Source organism: Sceloporus occidentalis, unplaced genomic scaffold, assembly GCF_023333645.1.
Source record: "Sceloporus occidentalis isolate IW3139 unplaced genomic scaffold, rSceOcc1.0.p SCAF_1, whole genome shotgun sequence".
NCBI lineage: Eukaryota > Metazoa > Chordata > Lepidosauria > Squamata > Phrynosomatidae > Sceloporus > Sceloporus occidentalis.
The window spans coordinates 272,458,247-272,476,512 of record NW_028316981.1 but is presented as its reverse complement, the minus strand read 5'-3'; the positions used below and the strand labels follow the sequence as shown (position 1 = coordinate 272,476,512).

General features: G+C 44.5%; 1 protein-coding gene across 1 annotated transcript in view; it reads right to left on the bottom strand.

Annotated features, from left to right (window-relative positions):
• The window catches only part of EDIL3 (EGF like and discoidin domains 3), a 343,114-nt gene that overhangs the window by 118,383 nt on the left and 206,465 nt on the right, over nucleotides 1-18,266 (bottom strand). Inside the window, exon 5 of the mRNA XM_089493608.1 lies at nucleotides 16,291-16,404. Within this exon, the coding sequence (XP_089349734.1) occupies nucleotides 16,291-16,404 (114 nt within the window). The remainder of the gene's footprint in view (nucleotides 1-16,290; nucleotides 16,405-18,266) is intronic.

Below are 18,266 nucleotides of genomic sequence, written 5' to 3'. Positions count from 1 at the left end.
TCTTCGTAAGTCCAACACTTTAATCACTACTACATTATCTCTCAGAAATAAACATATCTGCTATTTAATACTAAAATCCTTTGTGGAGTAAGATTTGACACTGATGATCAATCACAACTGATAGTGTCTGGAATGTTTCTCAAGTAGGTACAAAAAGAATGTAGCATTTTGAAATAAGAATAAAAGAAGAATTGTTGTGTCATTATCATGCCACAGTCTGAATGCATTGCCTTAATTTAACCTGTTAGCAGAGCTCTCAGCAGTTCAGCATAAACAGATTTCAAATGGGAAGCATGTGAAAGGCAAATCTGCTTTTGACATCTGTGGTCCTCTTCTCCTCCTGGTATTCATTTTGTGCAATGAGATGACTCTGGCTGTGCTTAGTATAGCACAATAATAGCACTGAACACAAAGCCTGACAGTGGGATTATAGATGACCTCCTGTACTGCAGTATTTAATACTGATTCATGCATAAACTTCCCAATGTGCAATTTGGATCACAGCTTTTCTGGTTCTCTCACAGATGCTGTTTAGAGCACTTTGCACTGGGAGAGGGAGAGCACCAGCCTTATGATGAATCATTATGGGTCGCTTGGTATGATTGCACAGTAGTTTGTTGACTTCTGATTATTTCCACAACTAATACAAATGATATGGAGCATTAGTTGCCCTTCCTTGCCCACAGATTAAAGCTTCTTCTCTGCCAAGAAATCAAAAAAGTTTGTATTTCACAAAAGCATTGGAAGAAAGAATACTTCTTCCTTCAGGCAGAAGCAGAATGCCATTCAAGCTGTTTCATTACTGTGGCACTATAAAATTATATGATTATGACTATAGGAACAATTTTAGGGGGCTATCTATTTTACTGATAGCTATTTAAGGCAGTTGGCAGCCATGGGTTTCTGGCCCAACTTTTATTCTGCAAATATTCCTTTGCCTTTGGAACTTTGATCCCTACCCTTCTGAAAAGCCCAGTCTTCCACAAGAGGAAGCAGAAATTGCCAAGAATGGTCTTCCTTAATCCATACCTCTGCTGGATCCCAGCCCATGTTACTTCTTCTGTTCATCAAAGGGGAAGTTCTGGACCTAGCAACCACCCCATATTTCCACTGCATACTCACAGAGAAAATTCAGATAACACTAATACAATTAAACAATTATGTGAAGCTAACTTGGAGAGGAGGAGGAAGAGGAGGAAAGAAATATCTTCCTCTGGCGATTATAAAATCTGTTTATCTGAGAATGTTGATCCCAGCTGAAGTTTTGTATTTTTTTTTTTTTTTTTTTAAAAACTCCCCTCAGATTTTCCATCTGCCTACAGATGGGAAATTTGTCAGGGGTATTGTTGCATAGAACCAAGTCACAGAATCATAGAATCATAGAGTTAGAACAGACCTCAAGGGCCATCCAGTCCAACCCCCTGCCAATCAGGAAATCACAATCAAAGTGACCCCAACACATGGCCATCCAGCCTATGTTTAAACATTTCCAAAGATGGAGACTCCACCACACTCCGAGGGACTGTGTTCTTCCTAATGTTCAGGTGGAATTTCTTCCCCTGTGGTTTGAATCCATTGTTCCATGTCCTATTCACTGGAGTAGCAGAAAACAAGCTTGCACCATCCTCAGCATAACATCCCTTTGAATTTTTAAACAGGGCTATTATATCACCTCTTCACCCTTTCTTCTCCAGTTTAAACATACCCAGCTCCCTAAGTTGCTCCTCATAGGACATAGTTTCCAGACCTTTCACCATTTTGGTTGCCTCCCTCTGGATATGTTCTAGCTTGTCAACAACCTTTTTAAATATTTGGTTCCCAGAACTGGATGAAGTATTCCAGGTGAGTCCTGAGCAATGCAAAATAGAATGATACTATTACATCCCTTGATCTACACTATACCTCTACTGATGTACTGAGGCTTTTGTCTTCAGCAGTCATCTGCTTGTATGCTTGCTTTAATTTCCACTTTCTAGTCCAGCATTGACCAGCAGGCCATACTAGCGTGTTCTAGTGTGTTCTAGGGATACTCTTTTGCCTTCACAACATTGCTTTATTGGAAAAGGAGGATCGACAGGGGAAGCGTGTCCCTGTTGGTGCTCTTGGACATCTCAGCGGCTTTCGATACCATAGACCATGGTATCCTTCTGGGGCGCCTGGCAGAGGTGGGAATCGGGGGCACTGCGCTCCAGTGGTTCCGGTCCTACCTCTCTGGAAGGTCCCAGATGGTGCAGCTGGGAGACGTGTGCTCCGACGAGAGGGCCCTTAAAACTGGGGTCCCTCAAGGAGCCATTCTGTCTCCCATGCTATTTAACATTTACATGAAACCGCTGGGAGAGATCATCCGGAGACATGGGGCGCGGGGTTATCAGTACGCTGATGACACCCAGATAATTTTCTCTATGTCTCCGACTGATGCAGTGACTGAGGGTGGTGTCTCTCCTCTCGTGGCCTGTCTGGAGTCAGTAATGGGCTGGATGAGGGAAAACCGACTCAAGCTGAATCCAGAGAAAACGGAGGTACTCGTGATAGGTTCCCCTGGTCCAGGAATGGTGGTGGTTCCACCTGTCCTGAACGGGGTCACGCTCCCTGTGAAGGACTCCGTGCGCAGTCTGGGGATGCTTCTTGACTCGTCCCTTCACCTGACTGCTCAGGTGAATGCGACGGTCAAGAGCACCTGTCATCAGCTTCGGCTCATTCGCCAGCTGCGCCCATACCTGGCCCAGAGGGACCTTGAAACTGTGGTACACGCCCTGGTAACCTCGAGACTGGATTTCTTCAATGGACTCTACATGGGGCAACCCTTATACCAAACCCGGAAGCTTCAAATGGTGCAGAACATGGCAGCCAGGCTGGTCACTGGTACGTCCAGGGCCAGCCATATAACACTGGTTTTAAAAGATCTCCATTGGCTGCCCATTCGCTTCCGGGCGCAATATAAGGTGTTGGTGATGACCTATAAAGCCCTAAATGGCCTGGGCCCAGGATACCTGAAGGACCGCCTCTCCCCGTACATTCCGCCCTGCACCCTCAGAACATCTGGGCAGCAACTACTTAGGGTTCCCGGGGCGAGATTGGTCTCCACTTCTAGGACTTTCTCCATCACCGCCCCGGCCCTTTGGAATACGCTGCCCATAGAGCTCCGCTCAACTACCTCCCTGGCCCAATTCAGACGGGATTTGAAGACCTACCTGTTTCAGATAGCATTCCCCGAATAAGGTCCCATAGGCCCCCCCGCCGCACAGGCAATGGGATTGGCTAACCTGGGGGCCTTTTATTCTTGTTTTTGTTGTATGGTTTATGTAATTTTAGTATGGTTTTTAATGATTATTGTGTATTTTAATTGTTGTAAACCGCCCTGATCCTATGGAAGGGCGGTATATAAATAAAATTTGTATTTATTATTATTATTATTATATTTTCTTTCTTGTGTGACAACATTGCTACCACTGACAAGACACATTTACCAACACAGTTTAAAATATACTAGTTGGATGCACTCCAAAGTATAGGCTGGTGTGATGACTAGGTCATCCTGTCATTTGGAAACTTCTCCTGACTACAAAGGGTTAATCTAGGGGGAGGTACATGCTAATGAGAGCTGACATCACATGCTAATAAGCAGCTACATCATCGCTGACATAAGGCTCACCTGGCCAATGAGCAGTGCCAGCGCGGCCTTTTCAAGAAGGTTTGAGGAGAGGACTTTAAAATCCCTGTCGGACCATGCTTTCCTTTGTTCTCCCCATCTTGGCTTTTGTTTGGGGAAACAAGCTGTGTGCCTGCAGGGAGGCAGGCAAAAGGAATGCAAGTGAAGCAGGCATGAGGGTCAGCTCCTTGCACCTGAGACCTCCACAAGGACTGCAAATCCCATCACTGTGTGAGTAGCTCAGGAACAGTGTTGCCAATTTCGCGACTTTCACGCGAAAACGGGGACTTTTCAGAGCTTTTCGTGTGATTTCCGTGCCTGGCTCTAATTCATTGCCTTTTCCGCGACTTTGCCCCGTTTCAGCTCCAGACTGCTGCAGAGCAACCAACCCTTTGGAGTGTAACAGTTTTCAGCCAATCAGAGAGTGGGCTGGAGAAAAAACTCTCTCTCTCTCTCTCTCTCTCTCTCTCTCTCTCTCTCAATGACTCCCTCTGAGAGAGCGAGGATGGAGCAAGAGCAAACCAACCAACCGTTTGGAGAATGGGTCGGCAACCTACGGCCCGCGGGCCGGATGCGGCCCGCGAGCACTGTAGGACTGGCCCCTGGCTGACCCTGCCGCCGATTGCCGCCGCCCCAGGGGGCGGGGGCAAGCGCTGGGGCCGCCGGAGCGCTCCTTCCCCCCGCCCCCTGGGATGGCCTCTGGCCTCCCAGGGGGCGGGGGCAAGCGCTGGGGTAGAAGGAGGAATGGAGGAGGAGGAGGGAGGAAGGGAAGAGGAAGGATGAAGAAGAGGAGGAAGAAGGAGGAAGGAAGGAAGGAGCAAGAGGAGGAAGGAGGGAGGGAGGATGAAGAAGAGGAGGAAGAAGGAGAAAGGAAGGAAGGAGCAGGAGTAGGAGGGAGGGAGGGAGGATGAAGAAGAGGAGGAAGAAGGAGGAAGGAAGGAGGGAGGGAAGGAGCAAGAGGAGGAGGGAGGGAGGATGAAGAAGAGGAGGAAGAAGGAGGAAGGAAGGAAGGAGCAAGAGGAGGAGGGAGGGAGGGAGGATGAAGAAGAGGAGGAAGGAGGAGGAAGGAAGGAGAGAAGGAGCAAGAGGTGGAGGGAAGGAGGGAGGGAGGATGAAGAAGAGGAGGAAGAAGGAGGAAGGAAGGAAGGAGCAGGAGGAGGAGGGAGGGAGGGAGGATGAAGAAGAGGAGGAAGAAGGAGGAAGGAAGGAGGGAAGGAGCAAGAGGAGGAGGGAGGGAGGATGAAGAAGAGGAGGAAGGAGGAGGTAGGAAGGAGAGAAGGAGCAAGAGGAGGAGGGAGGGAGGGAGGGAGGATGAAGAAGAGGAAGAAGAAGGAGGAAGGAAGGAAGGAGCAGGAGGAGGAGGGAGGGAGGGAGGATGAAGAAGAGGAGGAAGGAGGAGGAAGGAAGGAGAGAAGGAGCAAGAGGAGGAGGGAGGGAGGGAGGGAGGATGAAGAAGAGGAGGAAGAAGGAGGAAGGAAGGAAGGAGCAGGAGGAGGAGGGAGGGAGGGAGGATGAAGAAGAGGAGGAAGAAGGAGGAAGTTAGGAGAGAAGGAGCAAGAGGAGGAGGGAGGGAGGGAGGGAGGATGAAGAAGAGGAGGAAGAAGGAGGAAGGAAGGAAGGAAGGAAGGAGCAGGAGGAGGAGGGAGGGAGGGAGGGAGGAGGAAGATGAAGAAATGCAGTCTTTCTGAAGGTGAGACAGTGTGACTTTCCAAAGTGCATTTCTATGTATTTTCAGTGCTTTCAATGCTGAAAGGTGTGCTTTTACAATGAGAGTGGTAGTGATGGTGATATGTCAGTTTATGGGACATGCAGTCTTTCTGAAGGTGAGACAGTGTGACTTTCCAAAGTGCATTTCTATGTATTTTCAGTGTTTTCAATGCTGAAAGGTGTGCTTTTTACAAGGAGAGTGGTAGTGATGGTGATATGTCAGTTTGTGGGACATGCACTCTTTCTGAAGGTGAGACAGTGTGACTTTCCAAAGTGCATTTCTGTGTATTTTCAGTGCTTTCAATGCTAAAAGGTCTGCTTTAACAGTGAGAGTGGTTTCGGCCTTCCCCTTCGGCTGAAAGGGCCCCTTGGAGCCCTTTCGGCTGAAAGAAGGGGCGAAGGAGGAGAGGGCAGGCACACGCCTCCTCCTCCCCACGGGGCTTTGGCAGCCCTGAGGTGTCTTTCGGAGGACAACTCAGGCCTGGCAAAGCCCCGAGGACAGGAGCTGGGGCCGCGCTCCTGTTGCTCCTGCCTCTCACGGGCCCTTACTGCTTCTCTGAGAGGTAGCTGGAGTCCACGGAAGGGCAGGAGGAGCAGGCGCGCGCCTGTCACCCCCTCTCCCAATCCCCCCCTTCTAGCTGTCTCTCAGACAGCGGGAGGTTGGGAAAGGGAGCAGAGAAAGCCCTGCCCCCAGAGGGTGGAAGCTCCACCCCCGGCACACAGTCCCGCCCCAGAGGGTGGAAGCTCCGCCCCCAGCATGCGGTCCCGCCCCTGGAGGGTGGAAGCTCCACCCCCGGCACGCGGCCCCGCCCCCGGAGGGTGGAAGCTCCCCCCCCTTTCGGCCCCCCAGTTGTCTCAGGGACAGCAACCCGGCCCCCGGCTCAAAAAGGTTGCCTACCCCTGGTTTGGAGGAATCACACTAACAGTTTTCAGCCAATCAGAGAGAGGACAGTGATTGCCCCCCCCCTCAGGCATTCTCAGGCTTCAGGGGAAAGCAAAGTGGCTGCTGTGTGATAATGTGAATGTGATGTCCCTGAGTGTGTGTGTGTGTGTGTTAGTGATTAAATATGCCTCTGAGCATGGGCAGAGCACCTGGTCAGTTGGCACCCCTGCTGCCCTGTCTTCCAAGAATTTTGTTTTGTGGCTCTCTTTTTCGTTGTCTTTTCCATTGCCATCCATACTGCAGAAATAATCCAGTTTGGCACTGCTTCTAACTGCAAGGCTCCCTGCGATGATGGGATTCTGGGCACAACAAACCACCAAGCCCAGAATTTCATGTATGGAGCCCTGGCTGCCAGTCTCAAGCAGAGTCTCAACATGTCACAACAAAGTACAGTTCCCAGGATTCCCTGGTTTGACAAGGGAAATGCCTCCACGCTTCCAGATCACAGCCCCAGAGAATGAGTCTACAAGATATCAGTGTTGCCAATTTAAGTCCACTTCTTTAGCTGCATTTGGATTTAATAATGATAATAATAATAATAATGGTGATGATGATAGAGAGATCTTGTAGCACCTTTGAGACTCACTGAAAGAAAAGTTGGCAGCATGAGCTTTCCTAGACTTAAGCATATTTACTCAGATGCATGGGAACTGTAGTTCATTGTGGCACCAGAGCTCTTTCTCACAAAACTACAATTCCCAGGGTTCCCTAGCACTGAGCCAGGGCAGTTAAAGTGGTCTCAAACTGGATTATTTCTGCAGTATGGATTGGACCTTGAGCATTTTTAATAACGAAGGTCCAAAACACTGCAGAAATAATCCAGTTTGTGACCGCTTTAACTCTCCTGGCTCAGTGCTAGGGAATCCTGGGAATTGTAGTTTGTTGTGGCACCAGAGCTCTTTTTGATAAAGAAGGCTCAATGTCTCACAAAACTACACTTCCCAGGGTTCCCTAGCACTGAGCCAGGGCAGTTAAAGCAGTCTCAAACTGGATTATTTCTGCAGTGTGTCTTGAACCCAACTGGAGACAATCCAGTTTCATACCGTTTTTACTGCCATGGCCCAGTGCTATGAAGTCCTGGGAATTGTAGTTTGTTGTCACACCAGAGTTTGCTGAGAGAGAAGGTTAAATGTCTCCGAAAACTAGAATTCCCAGGATTCCCTAGCACTGAGCCATGGCAATTAAAAGGGTGTCAAACTGGATTTATTTCTGCAGTGCTTTTGCAGCCGAACACATTTCTATTTGGCACAAAGCTTCCTGAAACCCCTTCATGTCAAAATAAATATCTTAAAAAGACTGAAAGATTCTTTGTTTGGTTCAATGGTGATTTTGAGGGTTGAAATAAGTTACAATTATTTTTATTCAATTATGTTTACGTTTATTTGCAAAACATCTGCCATTTTAACATTATGGGAATTTTCCGGGAATTGTGACTGAATATTCCGTGTGATCTGGGGGGATTCAGCGTGTTTTGGACAAACATTTTCGGGAATTATCTTCGAGGCTTGTTGGCAACACTGCTCCTGACAGAGGTCTACTAGTGCAAAGGGCTGCTTCCTTTGAAACTGAGTATTAGTCCCTCCATTGCACCACTACTGGAAAAGAGATATGGCACCTTCATTTCCGAAATAGATCTGAAAATATGGTAGAATCTTATGTTTAAAATAATGTAAGTTTTGAGGAATCTGTGGGATTTTAATACCAGTCACTTTTTGAAATAGTGATTTGTGTGTTTGTATCTTCAAGGCTTGTTGGCAACACTGCTCAGGAAAAGTGTTAGCTAGTGCGTTTAGGCTTTTTGTTATGTTATCCAAATAGCTTGCCTGAATGAACATCTTTGTAACCATGTTGTCTGTACCTGTGAAGCAAGATGGCTTTGCACGAAGGATACCTTTTCTATCTTAATCTATTTCTTTAAAATAAACCTCTTTCTTTATCTGCTGTCTCTCTCACGCTGTCTTAAGCTCGGTCTAATGGGTGTTCTTTACTGATTGCTGAAACTAGAGGTCCCTAGCAAGTCTCAGTGTGTGCTGGGAGACATAGTGCATTGAATTCACTGAGTGGTGGCAGCGAGACTATAGGACCTCCAGGGGTCTCATTCAGCTCAGCAGGGAGTGAGAATGGAGACCTAGGAGATCCGAGAAGGGAAGTTCTTTAAGGGACTCCCTGGGAGTAAGAGCCACGCACAGGGCATTGCTCCCAGGGATCACCACAGCTGGCAATATAGCACATCTTTGGAAAACAATCAAAAATGTAATGCTAATGTAAAATGCTAAAAATGAGCTATAGCAGTGGTTACCAACCTTCCTAATGCCGCGACCCTTTAATACAGTTTCTCATGTTGTGGTGACCCCCAACCATAACATTATTTTCATTGTTACATGCAAATATGTGTTTTCCAGTGGTCTTAAGTGACCCCTGTGAAAGGGTCATTCGACCCCCAAAGGGGTCCCGACCCACAGGTTGGGAACCACTGAGCTATAGGAACCATGGAAAGCACAATTAAACTGTGCTAATTTAAATACATTTTAACAGGTATAAAGCTTTATTTTGAAAATGCACCTATTGAGTTTTTAATTTGTTTCAAAAAGAGGGGTGAGATGAAAAGGGAGCCTCAGCCTCACCCCCCTCTAGCCCTGGAGTGGGGAGAACATCTTGGAGGGGGGGAGAAGGAGGAGCTGGGCCTGGAGGAGGCTTTCTGCCCTGTTCCAGGCACACTTTCTCCAGCAGACTGGAGATATACAAAATGTAAACCATATACGCATAGACAAACATGCTACCTAAGATATTAAACTTATAAGAGGGATACACTTGGGACCCTAGCCCTTATACATTTAGAGAAAGTGTATAAATGGTGGATGCTGAGAAAGTGTCATTGGAAATTTTCAGATCAGGGATGCTGGAGGGGAGCTGACAGTTCCCTGACATGTAGGAAGCATGCCAGGCTTTCACACATGGGCACTTTCTAAACGTTTTAGTGGCTGAGTAATTATGATCCATGGATGAATAGGAATTTGAATCCTTGCCTCTTTGAGTCCTACTTCAATACTCAAACCACTACACCATGCTGACTTTTTGTCAGCTGTGGATCTGTACAAACAATTTTGATAGTCTTGTAACTGAATGTATGAGGGCTGAATATAATTATGATATATAACCACAACCAATTTTGTGTTTAATAGAGGCTTAGATGATACTGATGATGAAGAAGGGGGAAAAAACAGTTTACTAGGCATGCAGTAGGTGCATGTAACTGCTGGCTTCCATGTCAGTGGAGCAGTGAATCCATTCCACATTTTAGTCCAAAATTTAAAGGATTTAAAGGTGCTAAATAGCTTCTTCTTTTTTTGAAAACTTCTTTATAACGTTCTAAGTAAAAAGTGAATTCTCTCCTCCTGACATGGAAGCTGCCAGCCATTGCTGCAATAAAACTAACAAAACAGAGAACTCTAGTAGTTAAGTGTTAACATATGTGATTCAGAGGTTCTAAAGGTCTAAATTTGAACACAAAGCCTCAGATCAAATCCACCTACCACATTAGGAATATTAAAAGAGACAAGGTGATTGTATGATATCTTGTCAGAATAATTATAGTAGAAAACAGCATAATTTGTGTTGCTGCTATGAAGTACCTCACTGTAGTGAGACTTTTGCTGGCAGAGAGCTTTGGGATCATTAGTTTTAATCCTGCCTAACAAGATCTGCTAAATAACCTTAAGTATGTTTATCTTTCATAGAACAATATAAAATCCTATAATCCAATGTTATTACTCTTATTGAAATATTAGAATCAGTAGATCTGCTATGGCAGGCTTTATTCTAGAGTCCTATTATCTGAATATCCAGCAGAATAGGCTAGAGAGGAAATGGCAGAAAGGACCATCCCGTTTCAGAGTGTAGATATGCAATCACAATTTCGAATACTCTACTTCATTGTTTCCACTACTGCTGTGTTGTTGCTGTTGTTGTCAGCATCCTCTTCCTTCTTTCTTTCCATAGAAGACCTGAACAACTTTAGTGAATTAAGATATAGAAAATGTCTCTATAATGTACTTCCCTTATATTCATAGGAATGGTGGGAGAGCATTCAAAAATAAGATCAATCAATCTCTTGAAATCTACAACTCACTTAATTCCAAATATATTGCCACCCTCTCCTGCTGCTACAAAGGCAAATACAGACTGCTCACTTAGGCTGTGCTTCACTTTGAGTTCCTGTTTATAGTTTATGTTATACCAGATCTCAGGCATAATCATGGCTAACAGAACCAGGGTGTGTCTCAGGGCTAGGACTCCCTTTTCTGAGCCTTCTGACAAGGAGGAGGAATATAAGAGTTAGAACATGGTTTTGAAAAGTGGACTCTCTACATTCACTGAGGTTAAGAGTGCAGCACCCCCATGAAAGTGAAATAAATAAAAAATAAATAAAAACAACACCTTTAAAAAAAACCTGAGAGAACACTTCTCTAGGAACCTCTAGGTCTTCCAGTGCAACTCTATGGCTAACATCTGGTAGAAGTTGACTACAGAATTGTACCGGAGGGCTTACAAATTCTTAGATAAGTGTTTTCTCTAAGCATCTCTACATCCTACACCTACAGTGTGCTTCTATGGTCAACCTCTGGCAAAGTCATGGAGACAGATGCCCTAGAAATGAGAACATATTGATCAAGTCCGCAATTAATCAAAATGGGCAAAAGTCAAAGCTGCATATCTGGAGGGCCTTTTTTGTGGAAGTGGGTTTGATTTTTTGAAAGCATACTGCGTGTTGGGGCCCTGAAGTGATTCAAAAACAGAATTCTCCCTGTGTGCATGCATGAATGAGGCGGCAGCTTCATTCTAGAATGGATCAGGCTTGGTGATTCTGATGAGCCAAGAAAAGGATTCCCTCCCTGAATCCAATGATAGTCTGTCTGAAACCCAAGGGAGGGGAAAACACAGGACAGCATTTGGTACACCTGCTTGTGAAGGTTCCAAGTCTCAGGCTGTGGCCCTAAGTCTCAAGACCCGGAAACCCTTCTCCAAGCCTCAGGAAAAGGCAGAGGAATCTCAAGTTGAGACCACTGTCTTGAAAAAAAGTGTGTGTGTGTGTGTGTGTGTGTCTAATTTTTCATTTGTTAAACTTGATGGGGTTTTTTTAAATAAACAATTATTTGAAAAAAATATTCTTTGCAAGTAGGGTTGTCAAGTTCAACAGGGAACAGGGTTCCTATAAATTTAATCCAGAACAGATAATGGAGTGGAAGAAGGTACCATAAAACTTTGGGAAGATGGGCAAAGGCTCCTATCCTTTTTTGCTTCCTAATCTCCAAATTTCAGCTACATCAGCCCTCTCTCAACACAGTGCCTGCCTGCCTGCCTGGAAGAGATTTGGGGAGCGAAGAAGAGTGGAGGAACACACAGCTCTGTTCTTATCACCAGCACCTCCATGTCTCCTCCCCTGCTCTCCACACCAGCTGTATTGGAAGGAGACAGCTGGTGCTGAAAGTTAGAGATTGGAAGATAAGAGAGGTAAGATATCTTCATTGTGCTTGACAGAGGCTGCATCCACACTGCAGGGATAATCCAGTTTGACACTATTATAACTGCCATGACTCAATATTGTGAAATTATGGGAATTGTAGTTTTGTGAGATATTTAGGCTTCTCTATCAGAATGCTCTAGTGCCAGAACAAACTACAAATCCCATGATTCCATAGCATTAAGCCATGGCAGTTACATTGGTGTCAAACTGGATTATTTCTGCCGTGCCGATACAGCCAGAGTTTTACAATATCTCTTTGTACTCCATGGTCTGTTCAAGCTTAAAGTTACAGGAATACTTGAGCATGGCCACGCTGGGTTGACATGATAGCAAGTACAGTCCAAAATCTCTAGTAGCATGCAAGTTGGGGAATAGCTGATATAATGCTTCCCATCTGCACCATTTTTGCAGTAAAAACCATGCTCCAGAGTTTAATTTGCCTTGTTAGGATGCACACAAGCATTCAATAGCTGGCATTCTGTTAGTGGCATGCTTGTGTGTAAGTTGTAACATGCATGTATGGGTGGATTATTCACCACAACTCAACAAATGTATTCTGCTAACAGTAGCTGAAGCAGATTCGCAGCAACACTGCACATTATATTTACATACTGTGCATTGTCCAATGGCATCCAGTCACTGACCATGCATTGCACAGTGTTGTCATTCTTCATGAGGGTTTTCTATTGCTGGTGCAACATAGATCCACATGTGTTGATGGGATGTCAGACTCCACCATAGCAGATATTCATTAAGAAAACACTGTGTGTGTGTGTGTGTGTGTGTGTGTGTGTGTGAGAGAGAGAGAGAGAGAGAGAGAGAGAGAGAGACTAAACTGCCCTTTCCAACACCACAATCCTTATTTGTTTCCTTTTCACACCACACAAATATCTGCAATATTTAAGAGGCCAGCAATAGACTGTCTACGCTGTTTAGTCCCACAATGCAAGAAGGCAAAACTATCTCCAAACCATGATCATATCCAATGGGGGGGGGGGTTATATGTGCAAAATTTGCATACTTAGGAGATTTTGCAACTTTTAAACTGTAATTACACCACGAAAAAAAGCAGCTTTGGCAATATGTATTGCATGATGATGCCTCCAACCCCTAGCTGGTCTGTCCCCATCCCATCCCTTTTCATAATTGTACAAGCCCCCAGCTGCAAAACTTTGCTGCAGGGGCAGTTGCATGATTAGCGATCATGCAGTTTCAGTGTCCACTCCTCTCCCTGCCCCATCCCCCTGCTATTCTCAAGCAGTCTGGCTCCCTGGTTTTTTTGTCTCTGTTTTTTAAAGCTTAGACGTGCAGTAGCTCAGAGTAGCAGATCTCCAGAACTGCATGACAAAAAGTGGGTAAAAATAATTGAAAGGCATGCTGGGTAGTTCATAAGGCAGGGGTTAAAGGAAAGTCAGGAAGAAAGTGTGATGGAGCCAGCAGCCCCAGTCTGAAAGCATACTAAAAGTAGCATGTTGCCATTTATTTTTACTAATGGTGATGGCTGCAAGAATAGGGGGCTGGTGCAGTAAAGCCCTCAGGACAGGATCCTTTTGAGCAGCTATTGAGTTTATCACACAGAGGCAAAGTGTTCAAATCCCGTGCAGAAATGGGGTTTAAAACCCAGAAAAAAACCCCTCAAAAGTGGATTGTTTTTCAGACACATTGTGGTTAATGAGCTAACCTAGACAGAAAGTTGACAAACACATGCCGCTTTTTACTTTGAGAATTTTCAGAAAGTAAAAAGCAGTGCATGTTGTCGACTTTCTGTCCGCGTTAATGTCATGTTAATGCTCATTAACCCTGATGTTGTCTGAAAATGAACCTGTGTTTTTTCCACTTTCTGTCCTGTTTAATGTCAGACATTGTCTGAAAATCAATCCGCTTTTGTGGCTTTTTCCCCAGTTTAAATCCCGTTTTTGCATGGGACCCGGCCTGTGTGATAAACTCCTATGTCAGCAACATTATACCAGCAAGAGAAAAAGGCTGCAGGTGTTGTGACAAAGAAGTAAGAAAGTGTCTTCATCAGGAAAAGAAAAGTTTTCATCAAAAATGGAAGTCTGCTTGTTTCAAACAGCCTATTTCTCCCATAAATGGCTTCAGTCCATGAAGCCAGATACTCAAAAAAATCTGGCTTGAACAACTGCCTTTCCTGTGGCATAGGTACAAACAGCCTCTTAGACTCTGTTTCTCAGAGCACTTTGTCCCTAAGTCCCTGTCCTTGCACAGAACAAGGTGAAATAGGCTTGGAGCCATCAGCAGCATGCTCCTCCCAAGGAGGATGGCTTCATTTTCCTTCACTGCCACAGCATGACCCTGGAAAAAGTTCAAACAATCATTAAATGGGCTGTTACCTGACTCTGAACTTATAAATTAAACTCTAGAGAGACAACATGACCAAGAGTCATTGGCTGGAGGTAATGAGCAGTTATAAAAAACCTTCTGGGGAATAAACTACGATAAGTGTGAAGAATCTCTCCAGGGAAGTTCAAAAATATATTGGCTTGAAGATGTTCAAAATTAACTTCAAAGCAAAAGAAAGAAGTAGTAATCAAGAGTGCAAACAAACAATATGTCTCAACTACTATCTAACCACAACCAAGAACTGAATAGAATTTGAGACTTTTTTTCCTAACTGTAAGTGCAGTATTTTAAAAAAATTCTGAGAATACTATGGGGAAGCCTTGGTTTAAGCAGAGGTAGGTATAATCAGTAATCATAGATTTACATAATTAGTGTGACAGCTTTCAATTACATAATTATTGTAAATATGTGCAATGATGCAATTAGGCTTTGTAATTACAAGGTGTAACTACATAATTAGGTGTTATGACATGGTAAACTCTTGTGAAAGACAGCAGGGACCCACTCTTGTTTATGCTAGTTTGCAAGAATAGTGTTGTTGTATGACTAAAAACTAACATTTTAATATGAATTCTACTAAAGCTAATTTATTTTTTGCTTCTCAAATGAATGTTAAAATTCAGTGAAAATACTTAGGAGGTTTCAAATGGAATTTCAATGTTCTTTATCTACAAAGACTTCAAGAGCTAGCATGATGTAGTGACTGGACTGTTGGACTGGGACTTAGATGGGGGACACATGTTCAAGTCCTGCTGAGTCTTTTTAAGTTGGGGGATCTTGGGTATGTCATTCTCTCTCAGCCAGTCCCAGAGGTGATGCTAAAACAATGGAGAGAACTGTGTGTGTGAACTTGAGCTTATTGGAACACAACTGAGATATAAATATATGAATTAATGAATTAAAAATGTCAAATCATATGTCCCCTATATTTTTACCACAACATAGTCTAAGAATTAAGTGTGGATAAGCATTACATAAGAACAATAGTCTGTCCCCCCCCCCCCCCCCCAGTATACTAGTGATAAGAATCACATCACTTTCCAGATGTTGAACTGCAGCTTCCAGAACTGCTAGCCAACAGAGCCAAATCAGACTACAGAAGAAAAGCAGATACCCACCCTGATGGCAGCTGCAGGGGATAATTGCCACCCCCAAACCCATGTGGCAAGCACAAATACCTTTTTCCCCTTTTAATTAGTGTACATATTTATGGCTTCAATCTAACATTCCCTCAGTGTAGTATAAATATCTGCATAGGGAACTATGTTATACTGAACCATATACCACCTCCCAACTTACTCTAAAGTCTTAAAGCCACCATGTATGGCCACTACATGCTTTGCAGAAAGGAGGCAGGATCAGAGAAGCATCTGGCTAAATCTCCATAGTCAGAAGCACAACAATCACAAAAGTGCTGAGGCCCCTTAGAGAACACCTGCAAATGTCAGGGCTGATGTCATCATTGTGCATTGGGCTATGGGGATATAGCCAGAAGCCATTCTGAGCCTGCCTTCGCCACATGACAGTTGTGTACGGCAGCTTTTTAATAAGTCAGGAATGGTGGCTTTGAGCACTGTGGAGGGAAGGAATGCCACGCACTCCAAAAAGGACACTTGCACATAAGGGACATGTGTGTATGTCTGTAATAGAATTCTGCCCAAAATGTTTTTATTTTCTTTGAACACTGAAATAAATTGCTAGAAAGTGGGGAATATCCAAATGAATTAAAGGAAATACAAGCCAAGGGTACCTGGATATATTCCATCTCTAGAGTTGACTATAAACAAATCTCCTAATTAAAATGGAAACCAGGAGGACTGAAAAATGTGGTGGAATAAATGGGAAGGACAATGAAGAACCGAATGGCAAACATAATCTGATCTCTATTGTGGCTTAGCTGCAAGATGGTGAGAGATTTAGAATGAGAGCATCCTTGATCAAAGTATTTATCTAAGGTCACAGGCATCAATCAAAGGTCTGGCTGGATGACACACCATATCTTGAATACCATCTAAATTCAAATAACTTTGCTTTTTACTAATCTGTAATAGGTTATAGCTATTTTGCAATTGGAGCTTAAGTCCATGTAAGAGAAACCATACTTACTATATTGGCAGTTCCTTCCCATAAATTCACCTGGACATTCACAGGAATAGTTGGCCACAAGATCTGTACAAATGCCGCCATTCCTGCAGGGTTCAGCTTCACATTCATTCACATCTGCAGGAAAGCCCAGTGACAGCATTAGTTAAAAGTATGTTTGTATTTCATATTCCAGAGGTCAGAATATTCCATCAGAAGAACTAAAAAACCAGCATTGCACTAAAGCACCATTTTCACAATAATAAAAATCCTGCAGCCTTCTTTCTTTCAAATAAATAATTAAAAGCTACATAGTAAAAATACATGGTACAATATATCCAAACTTTTATCTGCACAGTTTTTCAATGGCCTGGAACAGATGGGCAGGAAAAAGCAGCTGGAATTTGCATTTTCCAGAAGTGGGTCGAAACCCTGCTGTCTGCAATGGCTGCTCCCAAGGCAGCCCAAATGTTCACGGCCCAACTGCATAACATGGCATGGTGTCAAGCTGTGCTGCTGGGTAATTTTTTTTGTCGCCTCCCCATCATATATGAACAGCATTGCACAGACACACTGCTGGTGACTGCCTGCTGCCTAGATGCCATCCCATTGGATGGTCACCCCTTTGATCAGCCACACAGTCACAGCTGTGATCCTCCGCTGGCATTGCAGCATCAGTGTGCCCAGTAAAACACTGGCAAAGCACAGTCATGCCCCCCTCCATATGCTCCCTGCACCACCCTTCATCCCATGCTGGATTGTCTGGTTTCTGTATGTGGTACTTACCATATATCCATTGGAGGTGTCACACTTCCACTTTTTTGCATTACCACCCTTACTGCTTGGATATGGCAGCTCTGCCCTTTTATTTAAGGTACACCTGCATCAGTGTATTTATATGCAACTTTAAGGTTAGGGTTAGGGTTTGGATGAATTACTCCTTCAGAACTGCTCTGGTGTTAGGGCATTTATATGCAGGGTTGAAGGTGCGCATTTTCTGCCTTGAGTCAGACTATCACGCCTTCTTTTTGATCTGGTTTTTAGTCTTGGAGTGTGGCTTCAATCTAGTTTCCACCTGCTTTGGAAGCGTGTGTTATCTAAACACCCTGCTTTCAAAGCAGGTGGAAACCGCTTTATTCAGCCTGTCTGTTTCATCCCAATGAGAGAGAGCCCTGTTTGGTGTAGTGGTTTGTGTGTTGGACTATGACTCTGAAAACCAGGGTTTGAAACCTCACACAGCGATGGAAACCCATTGGGTGACCACATTCTCTCATAGAAAGGCAAAGGCAAACCCCTCTGAACAAATATTGCTAATGAAACATGATGGGGTCATCACAGAGTTGCCATAAGTTAGAAATGACTGAAAGACACCCAATGGTGAAGTTTCAGTGGGAGAATAAATGTTGCTCACTGAGATCAGTACAATTTAAAAGAATTTACGAACTGTCCAGAAACTCAGACACTACAGCAGTGATTCCCAAAGTGGGCAGTACACTCCCCCCGGGGGGCAGTGGAAAGATCCAAGGGGCAATGAAGGGGAAAGGTGTGGCGGGGGTGAGAAAAAAGAGAGCAGCATGGGGATTTTATCAAAATATTGGCATGCAAGAAAGAAAAGAGGAACCAGAAGCCTTTACAACAATAGAGGAATGAGGAGTTAGAGATGTGGTGGCAGGAGAGCAGCAACAAAAAGAAGTTTTTCCATTCTGGACCCTCTGTATACTTTGAGAGCTTTGCCAACACTTGGCTGGCATGTGGGAGCTGCACTGCTCTTTTTGCTTTCTTTCATTGGACAGGCTGAGAGAAGACGAAGCAAAGGAGGAAGAGGAGCATCCAGGGTCAGTTATTTGAAAGAGTTCTCTGCCTCTTTCAGGCTGAGTCAGTGAGGAGAAAAGTGGAAAGCCAGATATACCCACTCCACCCTGGCAAAAAAGGACTGAGAGTCCTTCCTCGCTGGGGAGAAGCTTCTTCCTTTGCACCTAGTGACCTTGGAAGCAGTGAAG